Below are 19,571 nucleotides of genomic sequence, written 5' to 3'. Positions count from 1 at the left end.
ACTGTAGGCATCAGTAAGCACCAACACCAAGGAACCACAACTTGAACAGTTTAATTTATCTTACTAAATGTACAAATGCAGTAGAAATTATCTTGTGAACTGTTACCAGCTTTTGACTCTATCATGCTCACCCCAAACTTTTCTTTCTCATCTACACATTTTTTAAGAAACCCTCTTGACACAGCTCATAATGCATAATGTTCTTTTTTCTTTTGTCCTCCTACAGCTTCTGTCCAAAGCTGTACTTGTCTCAGTGGTCAACCTTCTGCCTGCAGGTCACTCCAATTTTTCATACTTACAAGTCATCTCTGATTCGTATCCTTCATTAAACTGCTGAGCCCAAACACACAGGGCAGACAAATACCAAAGGAAAAGCTATTTTTAAAAGAAGGTGGTCCTAGCTAATAGACATGGGCAATGAAAAGAAGTTAATTACCACCTTTGATGGTTAGCAAAATATGTTATCACATAATTTTTCTCAAACCTAGGAAATCCCATACTGTGACTCAGATGAAACTGTTCACTTTTTAAAGATTTTCTTACTATAACTCTCATGATTGACCAATATCCCACATCACCTGCAACCTGAGACACAGTACTAAAGAAAGAAAAATGTGCAGGTGTAGTTCTTAGTGAAAGCCTTGAAGACTGAAGATTGTTTTCTGTGATACCAGAAACTCAGAAGATGGTAGCCACCATCCCAGCTTTGTCCAAGTGGCAGGAGGTCAAGGTATTCCACATTTCAGAAAGGAGGCTGACTTGTCTCACCCACCACACAATCCAGAAACAGGAGAAGCACTAGGTGATCAAATGCAAAAGGAAAGACCTATCTTGTTTCCTCAAGTTAGCAGATATATTCCTTCTTTCCTTTAGCAGTTTCTTCCAATAATTAACTGTGCAATTCTGGCCTGCCCTCCCCCCCCCCAACCCCTTCACTGGGACTTGAGCATTCAGCTATTAATCTTTAGTTCATTAAGAAACCTTCTGTTCCTTGCATGATGTATCTATGAAGTTATCCACCTAACATTAGCAGTAGTAAAATAGCTATTTTTTAATATTCTTATTTAAAACCTAAGGATCACAGCTGAAAAAAATTAACTGCTATCAATGGAAATACAGAGCACCTCATTGTCAAGAGAACTGTGTAACACTGACATTACTTCTCAGGGCACAGTATTAAACAGCTGAAGAGTACTAACTTCGGACGTCACCTCACCTTATGTGCAAGGCACTACCTGATCACACTCTTGGGTTCAAGGTCAGTTGTTCATCCAGTCCAAGTTAATGGTCTACAGCTCCACTCACTTTTCTCTGGAAAAGCCCTGGAACTTTCAGCAGTAAGTTATGCAGCACTTCATTTCAGAAAGCCAGAAGTAAGAAGGTGCATGGGAGAGATTTAACTACTAAGCCAAAGTAATCTGGCCTCTCATAAACTTGTTGAATTTCAGCACTCATTCATATCGTGACCTTTTAAACTCTTAATGTTCAATATGAAAAACCATCCACAATACATTTTTCTTCTTCAGAAACTACTTCAGGTTGGATCTGCCATATGCAAAATTATTAGATTACAACAGACATTTTAATCGTTTTTCCTCTCAAAAAGAAAACCCACAGATCATAATCTGATTTGACCTGTTAATTACTTGTAATTGATGGTATCTCTACTGAATGAAGACAGCTGGAACACTTTGTTCAAGAAAATTTGGAACATGATGAAAAATAACCTTCTGACAACAAGAACATGCTCAGAACTGATTAATCCTCACCTGTCTTTGAGCTCCCAGAGAATTAAGTGCTCAGAAAAGGCAATTCTGGCAAAGGGGTGGAAAATAGGAGCTATTTGATGTCTACTTCCAAAACATTATATCATTATACCAAATATCATGTAAAAAAACCTAAACCCAAACTAAAACCAGTAATACACTGTTTTTACAATCTTTTAAAACCAAAACTTGTATACAACCTGCAGAGATTTACTTACTACTACATTTGCTTACTAAAGTATCTGTGTTCTTCTTTTGATTTTTCACTTGTAAACTTTAAAACTCTGAAAAGAAGTATTCAAGCTTTTGCAGCCCTTGTTAAAAAAAAAAAACAAAAAAACCAAAAACCAAAGCCCAGTTCAAATGTAACTATTAAAAATCTATTTTAATTTTGAATTCAAGCCTGTCCCATTCCCCAAAAACCCAGCATTTCATACAAGCATGCCCAGCCCAACTACTTCTGTAACTCCTGTCACATGCTTCACCAAACCTCTGATCATGGATTTATTCCACATGTTGCTCTCCACATAAACACTGCAATGTTCTCGAAACAAGTCCTAGCGGGTTTTTCTCTGAAAAATGTCTACCTGGGATCAACAACTTCTCTCTCCACAGAACTTGCCCAGTGAATTTGCAGTGGCATGCTGACTTGGGTGGCAAAATTACTCTTCTCATATTCAAAGCCACTACAAGAAAGATGGATACATCTACTCCTTTCCAACACAGCAACTGGTGTTAACCTCCAAGAGATACAGTGATGGACAGTACAGACACAATCAACTGACAACAGGAAACAGGAAGGTAAAGAATCTAGCCTCTAAAATTCCACAGGGCTATAATCATTAACAAAAATTTGATTTTGCATCTTTTCAGGTCCTATCATATTTTAAAGACCACACTGATAAAGTCAACAACTTTGCTACCTAGTTCTTGACACGGTTTACTCAAAGATTGCCAGTCATCATAATCACCTTCCCAAACTGACCTCCTACACTATGCAACTCTCACATTCATTGATAGCAGACATCATCACAGGAACTCTGACTGGCAGTCTGCACAGTGTGCTGCTGGCAGAAAATACTTTTTTCCTTAAACAATTTGTTTCTCTTTACACACACTTTGACATTTAAAAACATGTATTCAAACAACATACAGTATTCTCAATGGAATTTTACTCAAATAGCCCAAAGTCTATACACAGCTCAAATATTTTAAAGATAGGATAATCCTTCTTTCTTAAAAACTTGCTCATTCTTCTTTAACTCCTACTCGTCAGCTTGCAGCTAACACTATCCCATCAAAATGGTTTTTTGAGCTGTGATCTCAGACTGCAGAGACAGGTTTATCTTTTTATGAACATTTGTTTACAAAGAGTGGAACACTACTGTATTATTATACTGAAAGGTAGAAGTTTTTTGAAATGTCTTCCCACTGCCATTACCTGTGAAAATTTTATCCATGTTGAAGATTTATTGCGCAGGAAAAAAACCCCAAACACTGATTCCAGCCAGATTTTTTTAACTCAGGGCATAAAACAAAGCAAAAAAAGTGGCAAAGAAACAAGTTAATGCCCAAAAATAGAGAAGGTGCATGGACACTTTCATGCAGTGGAGAACACCTGATTAGGTACCAAAAAAGAGCACAGCCCCACCATGGATACCATGAGCAAAGAAGCACTCCAGGTTAAGAGACGGAGAGTTTGAGAACATGAGAATCTGTACCACCCTGCAGAAATTCACTGAGGCCTTTCCATTCAGCAGCAGCATACTAAGCACAGCATTATGGAAAAAGTTATTCCATTGTAAGATTTGTCTTACTGCAGCAGAAAAAACCCAACAAAAACCAAAAAACAACCAAGCTCTAAATCAGACATCTTAGAATCAAATCAAGCTGTCAGCCCTGACATGTTTCAGAACAGGAGAAAGATATTTACCAATTAGCACACAAAAACATAAATACAAAGAAGTTAATAATAGGATAAAAAAATCCCAATCCCTGTCAGTGAGTACTTACTATAAGGAAAGTTACTGAGAGGACTGGGAGCCAGAAAGCAGACAAAAGAGCTGAGGCATGAACACACACACACACAACCATAACAACTGCAGCCTACTAAATGTAATCAAAGCTTCCAACTTAGAGCAGGCCGCAGAGTGCTTCTGGGAATTGCTAACAGCGTTCAAGCTCTCTTCTGAAGCACCATCATTTCTGGAGATAACACTTTACATGGTATCTTTAAAGAGCATGGGAGAATGCAGGTAGAAGGTCAGGAGAATGAAGGGTAGAAGAAGAAGGAAGTTAAACTTGAGAAGAACAGAGAAAGGCATAAACTTTATCTATGGATCTGCTTGCACAGAAGTGATGAGGTTTAGTACTTAGATTAGCTATGTATGTTTAAAAAACCTGTAGGGTGTTAAGTCAGGCCTGGCTACTGGGCCCACGCATGGTGACCCAGAGACTGCAGAGTCTGTGGCCTGTGCTGGCACCCACTCAGAGGCAGTTAAGAAGGGAGCTCTGGGATTCTGCACTGGGATATGAAGTGCTCACAAGTGATGCTGTATACCACAGTTACACAATGGAAAGTCTCTTTCATAGAAAGAAGAACAGTGAAAAATGTATTCCTTCCTGATGATTATTTTTTTCCTGGTCCTGCAAATAACTGTGCTTTAAACTTAATATTCATATCAATCAGTAAGGTCAACAGGTATATTTAAATCAATCTATGAGTGTTACCCCACTTTTTGGCAAAGTACTTCAACTACTCAGTTTCTAGCATTCAGCAGAATACTTTAAATACTACTTAAGACACAGTTTTACAGTTCCATTTAGTACCATCTGTATTGCCATTACAGTCAAATTACTCAAAATGGGAGTAGGCTGAACCACTATGGGAAAATCTCAGATAACAGAGTGTACCCTCAGAAGCATGTGACAGGTATTCCCAAACACCAAATCAACACCATGGTGTCCATTAGTTATCTCTATATAGCCAGTCCTCACACCTGAGTTTTAGGGACCCCCATCAGCTTTGCCTCATTACCTGAACACATGCTCATCCTGCACTGCATGTGAACTAGGAGAGCAGTAGTGGAGGCCTACACTCACCTACCTGTTGCCCTTTCCTGTCCCTGGCACTGCTCTTGACTCCAACACTGCCACAAACACCAGGAACAGCATGGGCAGCACAGGCTAATGAAGCTTTGCTAGACACACAGACTGTGGGAGTCCAGCACTCAGTCTCCCGATCTGACTCTGCACGGGAGGACGTGAGGCCCCACAAAGCTTATCAGCTTCCACGACACCAAGCTGCAATTCTTCTGTTTCAGGAGCTGCAACTCAGCTAATTACCTCTGCCATAAATAACCCACGGCCTAAATGATCTCCCCAGGGATCTGCCTGCATAGTGAATAGCATTACACAAAACAAGTAGAACTAAAGCAGAATTACATGTGGTCTCCCAAAAAGTTGATAAAAATCCTTAGAAGAGAATGAGAAGCCATTTATTAAGGAACAAGAAAGACTCTGAGCAAGCAGGTTGGTCTGAAACACCCTGAAAAGTCATATGAAAGGGCACACAGGTTCTGAACTCTGATAAGCATTACATTAATTAGGGAGCAGCATTAATGAGGTCAACAGTTCTGGGTTAATAACACTAACATAAGAATGTGAAGGAGCAAAGTAGGTGAGGAGCAATACTGCAAACAAAACTCAGGTTTGACAAATACAGAATTAATTCGAAAATTATTTTAAAAGTTTATCACACTGATTCTTCAGTGTAGCTTTCCCATTTCGACCATCATCACTAATATTTTAAGTCAGAGCAACCCTCAGTTCTCAATTTTCAATGTAATAAGGAGTCAGCTGTTTCCTTTTTTTGCCTAAATAGCCATTCTACTCAAAAAAATGGTTGACATGTTGTTTGATTATTAATTCCATACCAGCTTAATTTATTGTCATCTACTATACCTGCAAACTGAGACATGAAACTAAAGGAGCATGCCACAAGAAAAGCCGCAGCTAATGCAGATATCCCATTTCAAATACTATTAAATTAACAGTACTTTAGGAGAAAAAACTACAAAAAAAAACCCCAACCAAAAATGCCACAGGACACCAACACAAAGCAGCCTTTGTGGCTTCTGTTAAGAGGAAAAGTTCTGCAGGGAATCTATAACTTTTCTTCTACTTTGGATGAAAAGTAGAATAATAATTGCAAAAGTATTTCAAATACAAAGTATTTCCACCATTACTTGGAAAAAAAATGCAAGTTTCTTAGTCAAATCAAACACTTTGAGCTCGCTGAACTCAGACATTGTTCCTTACGTCTACTAGTCAACAGATTGTCAGACTCTTACCACATCCAAATGTTTCTTGAAATTAATGAAGTTAGCTGGTTTTAGTTTTCTTTTCCTACACAACAACTGCTTGTTGTCAGTATTTCTATTTCCATCCCTTGGTACACACCGCTAATGAAAAATTCCTCACTCAAAATTCAGTTCTGCAATTCCATTTTATAACATCCCATTTCAAAGTCCACAAAGACCCAGCATTTACTTCCCCTCTTCCATCTGAGCAAAGGCAAGCTCACTTGCCTCTCTTTTTTGAACCATGATGAAGATGCCAACACCTTGAGAAAAACATTTGAACCATGAGATCCTTCAGAAGTCATTCTACAACAACCTTCTTGACAAAGGATGACATATTAAGATCAATTTGGCTTGGCAAGATTTTAATAAAACTAGTTTTACACCTTGATCATGCGTGTACAAGAATGTTTTCAAAGTCTATTTGATCTATCTTGCACATGAGCCATGGATTTGTTCCTCATTCAGGTAAGAAATTCTGAAATAGTAACCAATAGTACAGGTCAGACCACACACCAGAAGAACCATAACTCAGAAAACACATGTGTTGCAAAACACTAAGGGCATTCAGCCCACTCAACATTGCCAAGCTGCATTTCTGGGTTTAAACTAGCCCAAAGTTGCAAGAGAACATCCTGAAAGTCCGAACACGGGTACAATGCATTCCTCGGAGCACGCACAAAACTTGTATCTGTGACAGTAGATGGTAGCAACGACAGAAAGCTTGCACATCATTAGCATTTCTGACAAAAAGAGTGCCACTGACACATTCATGTCTGCAAAGCTGAAACTTCAAAAACTACTTGAGAGGATGCAGCCAGCCCCACGGAGTAAATAAGGGAGGAGAGATTAGACTGATGTCTATCCAGGTTCAGTACTTGTCCACCACACCCTGCTGAGAACTTGAAAATAGAACTGACAAGAGCTAACTTCTAACTTTCACCATGGGGAAGACAAACATCTCCCTCCTTCAGTACCCAGCAATTCTGACAGTAAAGAAGAATCCAATCATGGAACTGCAATGCTAAGAGATACAGAACATCTACTAGATTTAGTAAAAGATTCAAGTTACTGTTCCACTGAAAGGGACCTTAGGAGAACACTTAAATGCTCCATCTTCAAACACACTTTCATCATCCTTTTGATGGACACACAAGTTGTTTCCCACTAGATTATTTCAGTCAATTTACAAAGGTTCTCATTCATGACATTTACTGTAATAAACAGTAAAAATTCAGTGTTAAAATATGGGTTACAAGCATGCTATAAAACATGCCATGAACTTAGCTACAATGTTATAAACACCTCAAACAATAAACATTCTAAGGACTTGGAAGCTCTCGACAAGGAAGCTACAGAGCAAGCTGTCCAGTGTTCAATGGTCTGTTTACAGTAACTGATTTTCCTTTTTGTTTTCAACTTGGATCTCAACCAGAACACCCATGAAGACTAGTACCACCCCAGAGAATGCCAGTTTTTCAGGAGGATGAAAAGAAGCTTTTTTGGGGAGGGGGAGGGGGGGGGATGTGGGAGAGGTTGATTTTCTCCAACATATACTTTAAGGAGAGTCATCATGTTGTTGGGCAAACATTTCTTCACCTCTCTTTTGCCTATCACTGTCCTGGTTCCCAAGTATCCTTTCCCTATATTCCACCACATCAGCAGCAAATCCATTAACAAGCCATCTCTTGGGTTACCTTATGTGTCAGTTTCTCTGCAGACACTGAAGCAGCATTTCTCAAGGGCACTCCTATCAAAAATGCAGGTACAAGGATTAGATTTACACCAGAAGAATTAGAACTATTCAAAAGTTCCTTCTTTTTAAATGTAACGGGCACTATGGAAAGTACTAGCTTGCCTTCCAGAGTGCTTGTTTCAGAATAGCATATCTGCTGTGACCCAGGAAGAAGCTCCAAAACAGCAAAACATGACTGCTGGGATGCTGTTCCATTACACACTTAGAACAAGACTTCCAGAACCCCATTTTTGTCTCAATGTAGTAAAACAGCAACGTGCAGGAGGTCTGCAAATACATTCTGCTCTTACTCCCTTACATAGCTGCATGGTTCTCTTCAAAGAAAATATATTCAAACTCAACTACTTGTTGCTCAGCATTCAGAGGATACATAAGTAATGTATTAATGTCTTCAGCTACATACAGTGAATAAATGAACATTTGTCTGTTTTACCAAATGGCCAATTTTATTTCAGTCTGGTTTCGCTAGATAAAATTCTCTGAGAACATATTTTAAGTCTAAAAGAAATTGAGAAGTATCTCAAAATAGGGAATGACAACACAGTATGACAGGAAGGAAAAAAACGCCAAAACTCATCAAAATGTTTAGAACTTGCATCATTCAGGGAGGTGGTACTACTGAGCCAAAACAAGTCTGGAGCACTGCAGACTCACATCCCACTGCATATCTAAAAAACTCACACTGACAGATGCTGACAAAGAAACTTTCCCAACCAGACCAGGACATGCCGCTCATTCAGGGCCATAAAGCAGCTTTACCACAAGAAGACTTCCACCAGCTCTGTGCCTCCATGGGAATGCTCTGTTGATTCACCTTTTGCTAAAGCTTATCAACTGTAAAACAAGCCTGGGTTTTTGAATCAAAAAGTAAAACTGAACTTAAAGTAAATATTCAACAAGAATAAGAACTCTTAAGTTTTAAAAATTACATTGCAGCCAGTGCCAGTAACCATACAAGTCAATTTGTTTGGCAGATAAATTACCCCTTCCACCTCACATGATCCTTTTTGCTTCAGCTCTGAAAGAATCAAGTTTGTGAAAGGCCACCTCAGCTACACTGGACACGATTTTAATCATTAAGTCAGACAGAAAGTGGAAACCACATGAGAAGAAGTATCAAATCCTCCAGTTTCTTATCTAAGATCTGCTGTTCCTTGTCATCATGTAAGAATTATTAAGCAAAACAGACAGCTCCACATACTAGCATTTAACACTAGAAAAATTATTGCAGAAGCTCAACAGACAGATTCAGAATTTTAAAGCCTTACACTAGAAGAAAATTTATTCTTGACTAGAGGCTTTTGTACACTATTTACTTGGGATTAACACTTATTTTTAAAAAGAGACTGTGGAATAAATTAAGAAAATGTAAGCTCATTAAATAAAATATGATGTGTATTTTTTCATTGCATTTGTAAGCCTAAAATATTCTCTAATACAAAAAAAATTCAGAGGAAAATATTCAAGTGTTGACATTTTCAGCAAAGTGTTTTTAAAACAAAGCATCAAGTTACTTTATAGAAAGTTTACAGTTCACAATGCACCCTGGCACTTTTTTAAACATATGGAACAGTACTTCCTAAGTACATGCAGAGATAAGCATGCCATTCCAGCCACAGCAGCTGCTTTGATTCACATTTATGAAATGCTTAAAATTCTTGGAATATACATACACACTGCAAAAAGAAGATGCGGTGACACCATGAATCTCCAAGTCAGTCACTACTAGCCTGCTGTCTATGCTGTTACTGAACATGAAGACGCAGCAGCACAGGCTTAGTAGAGACTAGTTTTTAAGAAACAGGTAAGTGCAGGACCTGTTGCTAGTCCACAGTGAGCCTCTGCACCCATTTGCAGCATCATCATTAACCATGCTAGTTACCATGCACTAACACAAGCATCCAGAAATGTTTCAGGCACACCTTTCTTCTGCTGTGCTGACTGATGTACCTCAGAATAAGCACTGTACCATTAATAAGCACCAAAACAAATTCATGGCTTAATCTGTCAAAACAGTAGTTGCGGTATAAATTTCTGCCATGAGTTATAACACTTAAATAACAAATACGTCACTACAGGATGATGAGCCATTAGGGGCTTCATGAGGGGACTACACAGATTTCCCTATAATGATCCAAGTGAAATGAGACAGAACATTCAAATTACCTCCTCTTGAAAAAGTTTCACCTTACAAGCCACTAGCTTCAGATTATCCAAAGGTGATGTAGGAATATTTGATAAGCATGTATGTGCTTGAGAAAGTCTCTATTTAGGATGTAACAGAATGCCAAATTAAGGGTATGGCTGATGACTAAAGAATATACTAGCTTAGGATATGGTTATGAATTTATAATTGTTTTGATGGCTGGCAGTTGGGTTTTTAAACTATTATTTTTATATTAGAAGGCAACTATCAAAAATAAAGGCCAGAATTACAGATGATAACACTAACCAAGCACAACAGCATTAGAAAGCCACTTATTCACTTTTCACCCGAAATGAGGAATTATGTAAAGGGACACTCTCCTCTGGCACTGAAAACAGCTTGTGTAACTCCTGCTCTTCACCAACATGGATATCTTGAGCTCAAGTCATTGATTTTCAACTCCCATCAGCAAGGCATTTTTCTGTTTGACCTTCATATTCTAAGATAACTAACTGAGCTCCTCCATCACGCCCCAGCAAACACCCATCTCAAGCTTCACACATAAGAACCACAAAGACACATACAATCACCCGAAGCTCCCTCAAACTCTGATGACCAATTTTGGATCAACCTACGAAGTCAGGTACTAGCTAGACAAGCCTACGGCCCTTGTACTGCCTCTGGTAACACACAGCAACATTACTTCCAGGCAAGGACACAACTGTTAGTTAATTTGGTGCTTTGGGTCATAAGTTAACTCAAGAGTTGAGTCCTGTGTGGTGCACATCATTGCACAGCATGGGCCTTTTCGCTGTCGGCTGTACTCACTGTCTCCAGCCAACACTTTCATACTTCCTTAAAGAGCCTTCTCCACTCTACCATCAGTAACAGACATTCTCCCAAAATACCAAACAACCAGAGAAATTACTCAGTTAAGCAACAGCATCTGCACAGCACTGCTGCAGCAGTTGGCATCTCGCTACAGCGGGCAGTAATTGTTGCCATTAATAGATTCAAACCATGCCCAGGGCGGACCAAATAAGCAAAGGCACTGCACTACTTTCCCATCATTAAGGACAGTCTGTCCATGCAGGGAACACTGGCAGTGCAGCCAGAGGCAGCCACCACTACTCAGTCTGCACCAGAGGAACAGAGGAGCTCAAATCTGATAAAGTCTCAAACAATAGCAACAAGTGCATTCGTCAATTTAAAGATTTAGCTGTAATCTTATTACTAGAAGTACCACCATGTTGAATGCCTGAACAGCAGCTGCCTGCCTGCACATGCTGCCCTGCAGGCCTGATGAGACCAAGAATGCATTTGCTTGGTCCCTGAAATTTTGTGCCAAGATTAACACCCCAGCTCTGCTCGGCACACAGACCTGCACAGAAGGGCAGCTGGTGTGCACTGCTGCTCCCTGAGCTCAGGTTCTGCAGCACCAGGACTTCTTAAGGACTTCCTGAAGTATCTTGAATCTAACCCACACATGGGTCACAATATGTTTACAAGCATCATTTAAGTCTAAGTTTTTTAACTATTAAAGTAACAGCAAATTAGAAGTATTACCACGTGCACATTTAATAAACCTACTAGATGCATAACAGAGCAGAGAATCTTGTTTTCAAAACAAGACAGCTGCCTCTACACTAAGGTGATAAGGAGGTGCAAATAAAACTTTTCCTTTAGTCCTGACATCCTCCCAAAAAAGGAGAAAGAAAAAAAAAATCTCCATTTTAAGAGAGCTACAATTTTTAAAAATTTGTAATTCATTTCAATAGACAACATATTCAAGGTGTATTGACTAGTAATCCAGACCTCAAAAACACCCCTGGCTGCAGAAATAAACATGTGCATAGGTACCTGTACCTTCTAAACACAGAAACTAAGCATATCTAAAGTTCTACTGATCTTTTTACACATATTTTCATATCCCACAACTTAGGTCCTTCCAACACGGCAAAACAGAAAAACTGGACAGGTTTGAAGCTAAATCTCATTTGACTGTGCTCAACTCAGAAATATTTGAACATAACACTCAGTAGTCCAAAAGTAGAGAATGGCTACAAAGCAATGATTGCCTAAACATGGTCATTCTAAGAACAGTTTTCCTTCTCCTCAAACACTTTATCTATTTTTGTTCTGAAATTTTGCCAGCTAAGTACTACAGGCTGCTTACCCACAATCCCAACAGCCTCCAACAGTAGTTTCCTCTAGCAATCACATTTAAAGACCAAATCACAAGGTCCTAACAGCCGTCTGGATTTTGCAAGCACGGTAAAATAATGGATGTTGCATTTACTCACAGTTCAGGTCACCTCATGAAGAACCAAGAACCATGTCACACAGTATTTTGGACTACAAGTTCGTGTCTTGTGTTCCAAATTACATGGAATTTTAGAGCAACAGTTTCAAGGAACTGCATCTAGTGTCACATCTGAGGCATGAATGGATTAGAGCAATGCAAAAGTAGCTCCCAAAATTACATTTTCCAATTACACATTTCATAATTCAAATCCATCTCCTCTGCCAAGGTTCAAAGCTAACAGTTCACATCCTGAACACTGATGTCTAACAGGAAAGTTAGACAGGTCAAAGTCAGATTACTTTTACAACTTCCTGCAAAGATAAAAGTTGCCGCATTCTACTATTTTATGATCCACCTCTGACAGGTGATAATTTGAAGTTCACACATCAAAGACGTGATCTTGTCAGTCATTCCTTCAGATAAAGAACTAATTAGCAGCTGTCCTGTTTCAGCTTCCAGAAGTCTCAGTTCGAAAAACTTACCACTATCCCAAAGGCCTCCAACAGCGCTCTTCTCTCATCTCTGATGCTACTCAAAGCAATGTACCAAAAATGATGAAGTACCACAACCACCAAGGGAAGGACCGTGTACTAAAGACCATCCAAAACTATGCTTTCTCCAAAGCAGAAGGAGCAACAGCTGTTTTCTGGATACAAGAGTTTTAGGACAAGCTGCCTAGGGATGAAATCTGTGCTTCAGATATTAATCTTTGAAACTATTATGACCTACAAAAACTAGATAGACACACACACATCTGTTCCCAGCTATTTATTTTATTAAAGAGCTTAAACCTATGCAAAAAAAAAAAAAAAAAAAAAAAAAAAAACAAACAATAAAAAAAGCCCCCATATATTCTGGAATCTTTAATAATTTAGCACTATAACAAGAGGGTTTTTTTAAGTAGAATTGGGATTTGGTGCTACTTAGTCTTATCAAAATGAGGATGGAAGAGGACAGAACAAACAAGTCATAACATGCTGGGGTTTTTTTAAAGAGTTAAGACAGGCATGAAAGACACTTTCAGAAAAAAGTGAGATTTTGAGTTCAGCTCTACAATCTGAGGACTTCTTTCTTATTTTGTGCTCCGAGATTTTTATTAAGGCAAAGTTTGCAACAGGCTACTGTACTCTAATGGAATGAATTGCCCAATAAACAAATTTGTGTTTCAGTTAAAACTACAGATGAAATAGCATTTCGGTTCTAGTGTCTCCATGGTTCCTTGTTTATTTCTGTCAAGACAAATATTTTGCTTACTAAAGGAAAAATCATGTCATGAAGAACTGTTATCAGGGAGCCAAAATAAAACTTTTCAGATCCTATGTGTTAAAAAGGGTAGCTGAAAGGAAAGGAAGGAAAGAAGGAAAGCATATTTTAACAATCAGAAACAGAGGAGGAACCAACGCAGCAAGACCTCATTTGTCCTACTGAAAAGTAACATCCATAATGTAAAGTCAGATCTTTAGTAGACATAGAGATGTGAAATCTCCATTGTAAAAAATTATTCATTTTGCAAGATTGTCTGCGACTCCATACTCTAATTATCTTATAGTTACATTTTAATATGGCACCTTGTTGCCAACAACCAAATACAAACATTTATAGCAGGACAGAAGGATTCAATTGACTTTGAAACATAATAACCATTTCTGAAAGACAGTAAGTTAGAATAGGGGTTTTTTTTTTTCTGTGAAGAGAGAGAGTACTTTGAGAAAGGAAATTAAGGTTCCCAGGTGAAGACAGGGAAAAAAAAAAAAAATCAGAGCTCCCACAAACTTTCTTCTTGGGAAAAAATGGAAATCTATATTGGTTTGGGAAGGAAATGGCTGAGAGACAGGAGAGGTAATTAAAAGAACACACAAGCACACTTCAGCAGATATAAAGGAAACTAATGCTACCAGTAAAAGCAAAACAAGGGTTAAAGGTATGAGTCCAACAACGAACTTCCAGAAACTCTGCCAGCATCAGAGATTATACCTGATAGCAGCTAATGAAAACCGTTCCTTTTTGAACTCTGTCTCCTATTATTTCAGTTGATAAAGATTTTCCTGTGCCTTTCAGACTCAGACTGTTCAGTTTTACTACGTTCTGGTTTTCCTCCTTCATTAGTTTAGAACACTGGAAGTCATGTGCCTGTGGGCAACAGCAGGCCTGCTGCCTATAAAAAGACAGAACACTTGCATTTAATAACAATTACTATTTTGTAGCTGTGTTTGTTACGGTGCGAGTGTTGTGTGGTCTAGGAGTTAGGAGGTGCAGTCAGAATCCCGCTCTAATTTATGGTGTAACTTTACTCTAATACAATAATGAAAGTTGGACAAATGACAGCACTGTCTGGGATTTTAGGCCTTTTACATCACTTGTAAAACTAGCATTACTTGCCCATCTAAAATTCTTCAGAACTATACTTAATAATGCCTAGAAACTAATTAAAATAATGCAACTGAATTTCAATTTAATTCAAAAACTCCTTACAGCATAGGCAAAGCTAGTAAAATCTGATTTTCCTAACTTTGGATGTTCTTCTGAGAGCAAATTTTATAATTATTAAAGATTTACCTAATTTTACTTCAGAAAATTCTGTCAGTACCTTTTAAATTATAACTGAGAGAACAAAGCAAATAAAGAGTATGGTCCTGAATTCTACTTCCTACACCCTATAGTCTCTTGGCTTCAGCTGAATTAAAAAAAGCAGCCCTGGAAACCAAATTTGCTTTAGAAGGCTACTTATTCTTATTCCAAAATGCAGCACAAACTTGTACTTCCATTCAGCTAGAAAAAGGGAAATTTCCATATAAAAAGATAAAATGTAAAAAGGGAAAGGTAAGACTAAACAAAATATTAAAATAATGCATAGACTAGAGAAAGACCAATTAATCACCCTAACAAATTAAATCATTTTTGCAACGACATGGTTGTTCTGAAAGAAAAATCCAGTTAAGCTATATAAAAACAAGCTACACAAAGAAAACCAAAAATCCGTTTGACATCTCTAACCCTGCCAAGGCATCAATCCAAGTACAAGCAGCAGCTACTCAGCAGTTCAGGGCCAGTTTATACAGACATTTTATGGTGGGTACACATAGAAGAACAGAATCCATTTCTCATCATGAGAAATTAAACTATTTATATGAGTAAAATATATAAACCAGCAGTTTAGCACTGAAGGAAATGTAAGGATGTTCATGAGGCGCTAGAAAGCCCATTAGGCATCTTGACAGATTACATGCAAGGTCTGCCATTAAGCAGGCACCCCAACTATCTGTTTGCACTAATGAGACCTACTTCTGATCAGTATTTCTGACAGTTCTTTCCAATAACACATCTGGCAGTTGTTTCAAACACACAAGTTAGCAGCCAGCCAAATTCCAGCCTCACACTGCGCTGCAAGCAGGACAGCTATCCCTTGCCAACACAGCTGCCGACGGTGTGGTCGCACACAAGCGTCACAGCTCACCCATAAGGCTCTTGACGTAGAAACAGAAGCCAGTTCCCACCAAGAGAATTTATATATTTTATAGATATTAAAGCCTGATAAACACAAGACACATAAGCTCTCAAAAGACAGTCACTGCACAGTCTCACTGAACACCTGTGGGCCAATGTGCACAAGCAAAATTCCCACATTAGGGGCTCCTCATTAAACTGCCTTAGTCTCTCAAGTCTATTAAAATAGTGCTTTTTAAATCTTAATTCTGGTTTTGCTTTATAAACTCTATGTGTATTTTATGTTTCATACCTGTCAATTCAACTCACTCTGAAGAGTTCGTTATTCTTTTTATAGCACTGTTGTGATAGAAACTATATATACATTTCAACAAGCTCCTGTTTATTGATAAAACCCCCCATACATTCCAAAACAGAATAGTTTTTTAAAACCCCCAAAATTTCCATTTCACAGATGAGATGCTAAGACCCAGAGATGCAGCACAACTTACAGAAGATCACACAAAGATCGACGAAAGAAGCAGGAAACAAGCACATATCTTTCAAGATGCAGGCCAGCACTTTAGCCACAACAATAGTTCTGAAGACAATGCCAGCTAGATTTAAAATAAACTGGTGTGATTACACCTATATTCTAGTATGTGGGTTAACATGAGAAGCACCTTCACACCTTAGACATGCAAAAATAGAAAAGGTCTCAACTTTTTTTGCTGGAAAGCAGTAAAAGTATGACACTCTGCCTTTGCAAAAAAAAAATATTCTCACACCACAGTTTTTGTCATAATTATTAACGAACTGAATCAAAAGTATTTTTTAAAAAGGCTTAAGTACTGGAAAGGTGCTAGGCTGAAAATCTCCATACCCACTCAAATGATTTCTCAATCCTTGGCATTAAATGCATTTAAGAGGTCAACTGAACTTGAGCAGTCAACAGGTAACCGAGCAGATAAGAATACAGCATAACTATTCCCCTTGCACCTCCCCATCTTTCCCCACACTCCCTCAAAGGAAAGAAATCTTTTCCTGTTCTGATCTATTTTTACAGTCTAGTGCATTGGTATTTTGGATTATTTCCAAGGGTATTCTTTACTGGGGCATCACAACTAAATGCCAGATTTCAAAATTATTTTAGCATATTCTCATAGGCTACTTCACAGAACAACACCGAACTAATAAAGGATCTAGCAATTACAGCCTTTTCAAATGCAAATAGGTTAAAAACTAGTAAACAAAGTTATATAAAAAAACCATCCATCCCTAGCATAAAAATCAGATTCCGTTTCTTGTTCCCCCACAGGTTACACCAAGTTGTTAACAGCCTACACTCAAGGGAAATTTCTGAAAACAGCACACACAGCTTAAGTCATTACCTACTCCACACTTTATTTTTTTGAGCAGTCAATCAAGAATCAACTTCTGAACCTGGGAGACTAACAGAGATCTTCTGTCTCCACATTGGGTACCTCCGACTCCCCCAGGAAGCCAGGTAAAGAACCGATCCTTACTTCCCATGGATGCAAGCCCAACGCAGCAGCCCCGCTCAGCGCTCGCCTCTCGCCCTCTCCCTCCCACCGCAGCCCCGAAAAGCACCGAGCGACACCCTGGGGACCCCACCGCTGCCCTGACAAAGGCAGGCGAGGCGTCTGCGAGAGCGAGGCGGAGGAACCGGGGCTGGGCTTTCACTCAGGGCACGGCGACTCGGGGTTTTACCTTTCTCCCTGCTTGGCGTTGGAAGGCGGCGGGTGAAGCACAGTCTGGTTCCCTTCCATCTCCACGATGCACTTGGTATTCAGGTCCAGCTCTGCAAGGAGACACGGCGGGGGGCTGTAGCCAAGGCGAGCGAGCGCACCCCCCTTCTCCCGGCCCGCCGGGGCAGCTCGGCCCCCCCTGGCTGCCCCAGGAGCGAGGGGGCAGGGCGGCGGGGGGCAGGCGAGGGGGCTCGTCCTCCCGCCAGCCCGGGCAGAACGCGGGGGGACGCCGCGCCCCGGTGCCGCCCCCGCCCCGAGGTGCCCCCAGACCCCGGTTACCTCTCCTGCTCATGGGCCGGACCCTGACGGCAACTTTCACCTTGGTGTCCGACATCTTCCCCGCTCCCGGGAGCGGCGGGCGGGCGGCCCCGCTCAGCGCCGGCGGCGGCAGCGACACGGCGGAGCACCAGCGTCCATGCCGGGCCGGGCGCGAGGGCGGAGGGCCGGGGCAGGCGGGGAAGGCGACAGAGGGAGGGAGGGAGGGAAGGAGAGGAGGAGGAGGAGGGTCCGGCGCCGGGGAGGGCGGTGGTGGCGCAGCCCCAGCCGCCTCCTTGCTCAGCCGCGGTCCGCGCCGGCGCTGGCTGCCGATGGGCTCCTTCGCAGAACCGCTGCCGCCGCCGCCTCCCTGCCAATCCCCACCGCCATCTTCCTCCTCCTCCGCCGCCGCCGCCTCCTCCCGCCGCGCCGCCGGGAGTGCGGGCGCCCAGGCAGGCGGCGAGAGGGCGGGGAAAGGCGGTGGCGGCGCCGCCGGAAAGCGACGGAAACATCCGAGCGCCTTCGGCACCGGGGGCGTGGGGAGACTCCCTCTCCCCCCGCCCCATCCTCGGCCAGCCGCTGCTTCCCAGGGAGCACGCGCGGAGGGATGCGCGTTGCGCGGGAAGGCGACGCTGGCGGGAGCGGGATGCTACGGGAGTGGGCTGCGTCCGCCGGCCCTGCCCGACAGCCACCTGCCTCGTGCAGGTGTACGCCGCCACCACAGAGACACCGGCTTGCCCGACTATACACCATGTTGCCTTGTGGCAAGGAAAGGGAAAGCCACAATCTGCCACGGAAAAAAATGTCGTGGCGCCAGGGGATGTTTTTTGACAAAATATGCACAACGCTCCATTAGAAAACAACGAGCTGCCTGGCGCGGTTCTGGCACAGTATGGATGACCTGGGTGCAACGTGCGTGGAGGCCTGGAAGCGATGCAGCACCTCGAGGTGATGGAGCAAGGAGCCCAACTCGGGCTCCAGCCTGCACGTCACCTCCTTGACTATGAAGGGCTACCTGCGAAGAGCCGGGGCCACTCGCGCTGTCCCGCTGTTCCAAACAGCGATGGGCCACCACTGACGAGTGCCAGCTCAAACGCCGCAGGACAGGGTAGTGTGCATTTACCAGTGGCCAGTTCAGTATTGGGGGAAAGTGTTACAAACAGTGGTGCTTTATCCAGCAGCCGAGAGCTCCAAGGATGGCTGAGCTTCCAGTGGGCAAGCCAAGAAAGATTTTTAGCTTAAAATGCAATTGGCCTCTTTTCGAAGTGTCCTTTAAAACCTTTTCTCCCTAGAAGTGTTTCCTTAGCTTCAGCAAAAGATCTTCCAAAGAATCAATCCTTATTATCGATGCAGCTAACTGGCAGGAATCCCAGTGCAAAACAGCGATGTCTGTAACATTTTCTTTACAGAAGACAGGATCAGGATCAAACCTAAATGGGATTATTCTGTCTACTCTGGGGCTAAACCACTGTAGGGAGAATGGGCTAAATAACCAATGATGAATAGATAGCTGCACTGAGAAAGAGCAGACCTTTCAAACAGAGGTGGAAACAATGGAGGGAGGCTTAGAAGATCAACCCCTTCCCTGCTGCCAGCACACCAACCAGAAGAGCCTTGCAAAGTGACTGAGAGGAATGTTTCTGGAGGAGGCCTGGCTGCCCCAAATGGCCACAACTTGCAGGAATGCTGAAAGGAAACGAGACATGTACTTAGCACAGCAAAAGAGAAAAGTTACCAAATAGAGCTGGGCATCTGGAGAACGTCAGCAGAAGTAGCTGGTGCACATGGAC

General features: G+C 41.3%; 1 protein-coding gene across 5 annotated transcripts in view; it reads right to left on the bottom strand.

The window, feature by feature from the left end:
• KIF13A (kinesin family member 13A) overlaps positions 1–18,221 on the bottom strand; it is a 104,654-nt gene extending 86,433 nt beyond the window's left edge. For 2 of the 5 annotated variants that reach the window (XM_069008020.1, XM_069008022.1), the window contains exons 1-2: positions 17,806–18,220; positions 17,489–17,579 (exon numbers count right to left, since the gene is read on the bottom strand). In XM_069008020.1, the coding sequence (XP_068864121.1) occupies positions 17,489–17,579; positions 17,806–17,860 (146 nt within the window). In that variant the 5' untranslated portion in view covers positions 17,861–18,220. Of the gene's footprint in view, positions 1–17,488; positions 17,580–17,805 lie in introns of all 5 variants that reach the window. The other 3 variants (XM_069008023.1, XM_069008024.1, XM_069008025.1) reach the window with 2 other exon arrangements.
• Positions 18,222–19,571: the final 1,350 nt, after the last annotated feature.

Source organism: Aphelocoma coerulescens, chromosome 2 (assembly GCF_041296385.1).
Source record: "Aphelocoma coerulescens isolate FSJ_1873_10779 chromosome 2, UR_Acoe_1.0, whole genome shotgun sequence".
Classification (NCBI taxonomy): Eukaryota; Metazoa; Chordata; class Aves; order Passeriformes; family Corvidae; genus Aphelocoma; species Aphelocoma coerulescens.
This window is presented reverse-complemented; position numbering and strand designations above follow the sequence as displayed.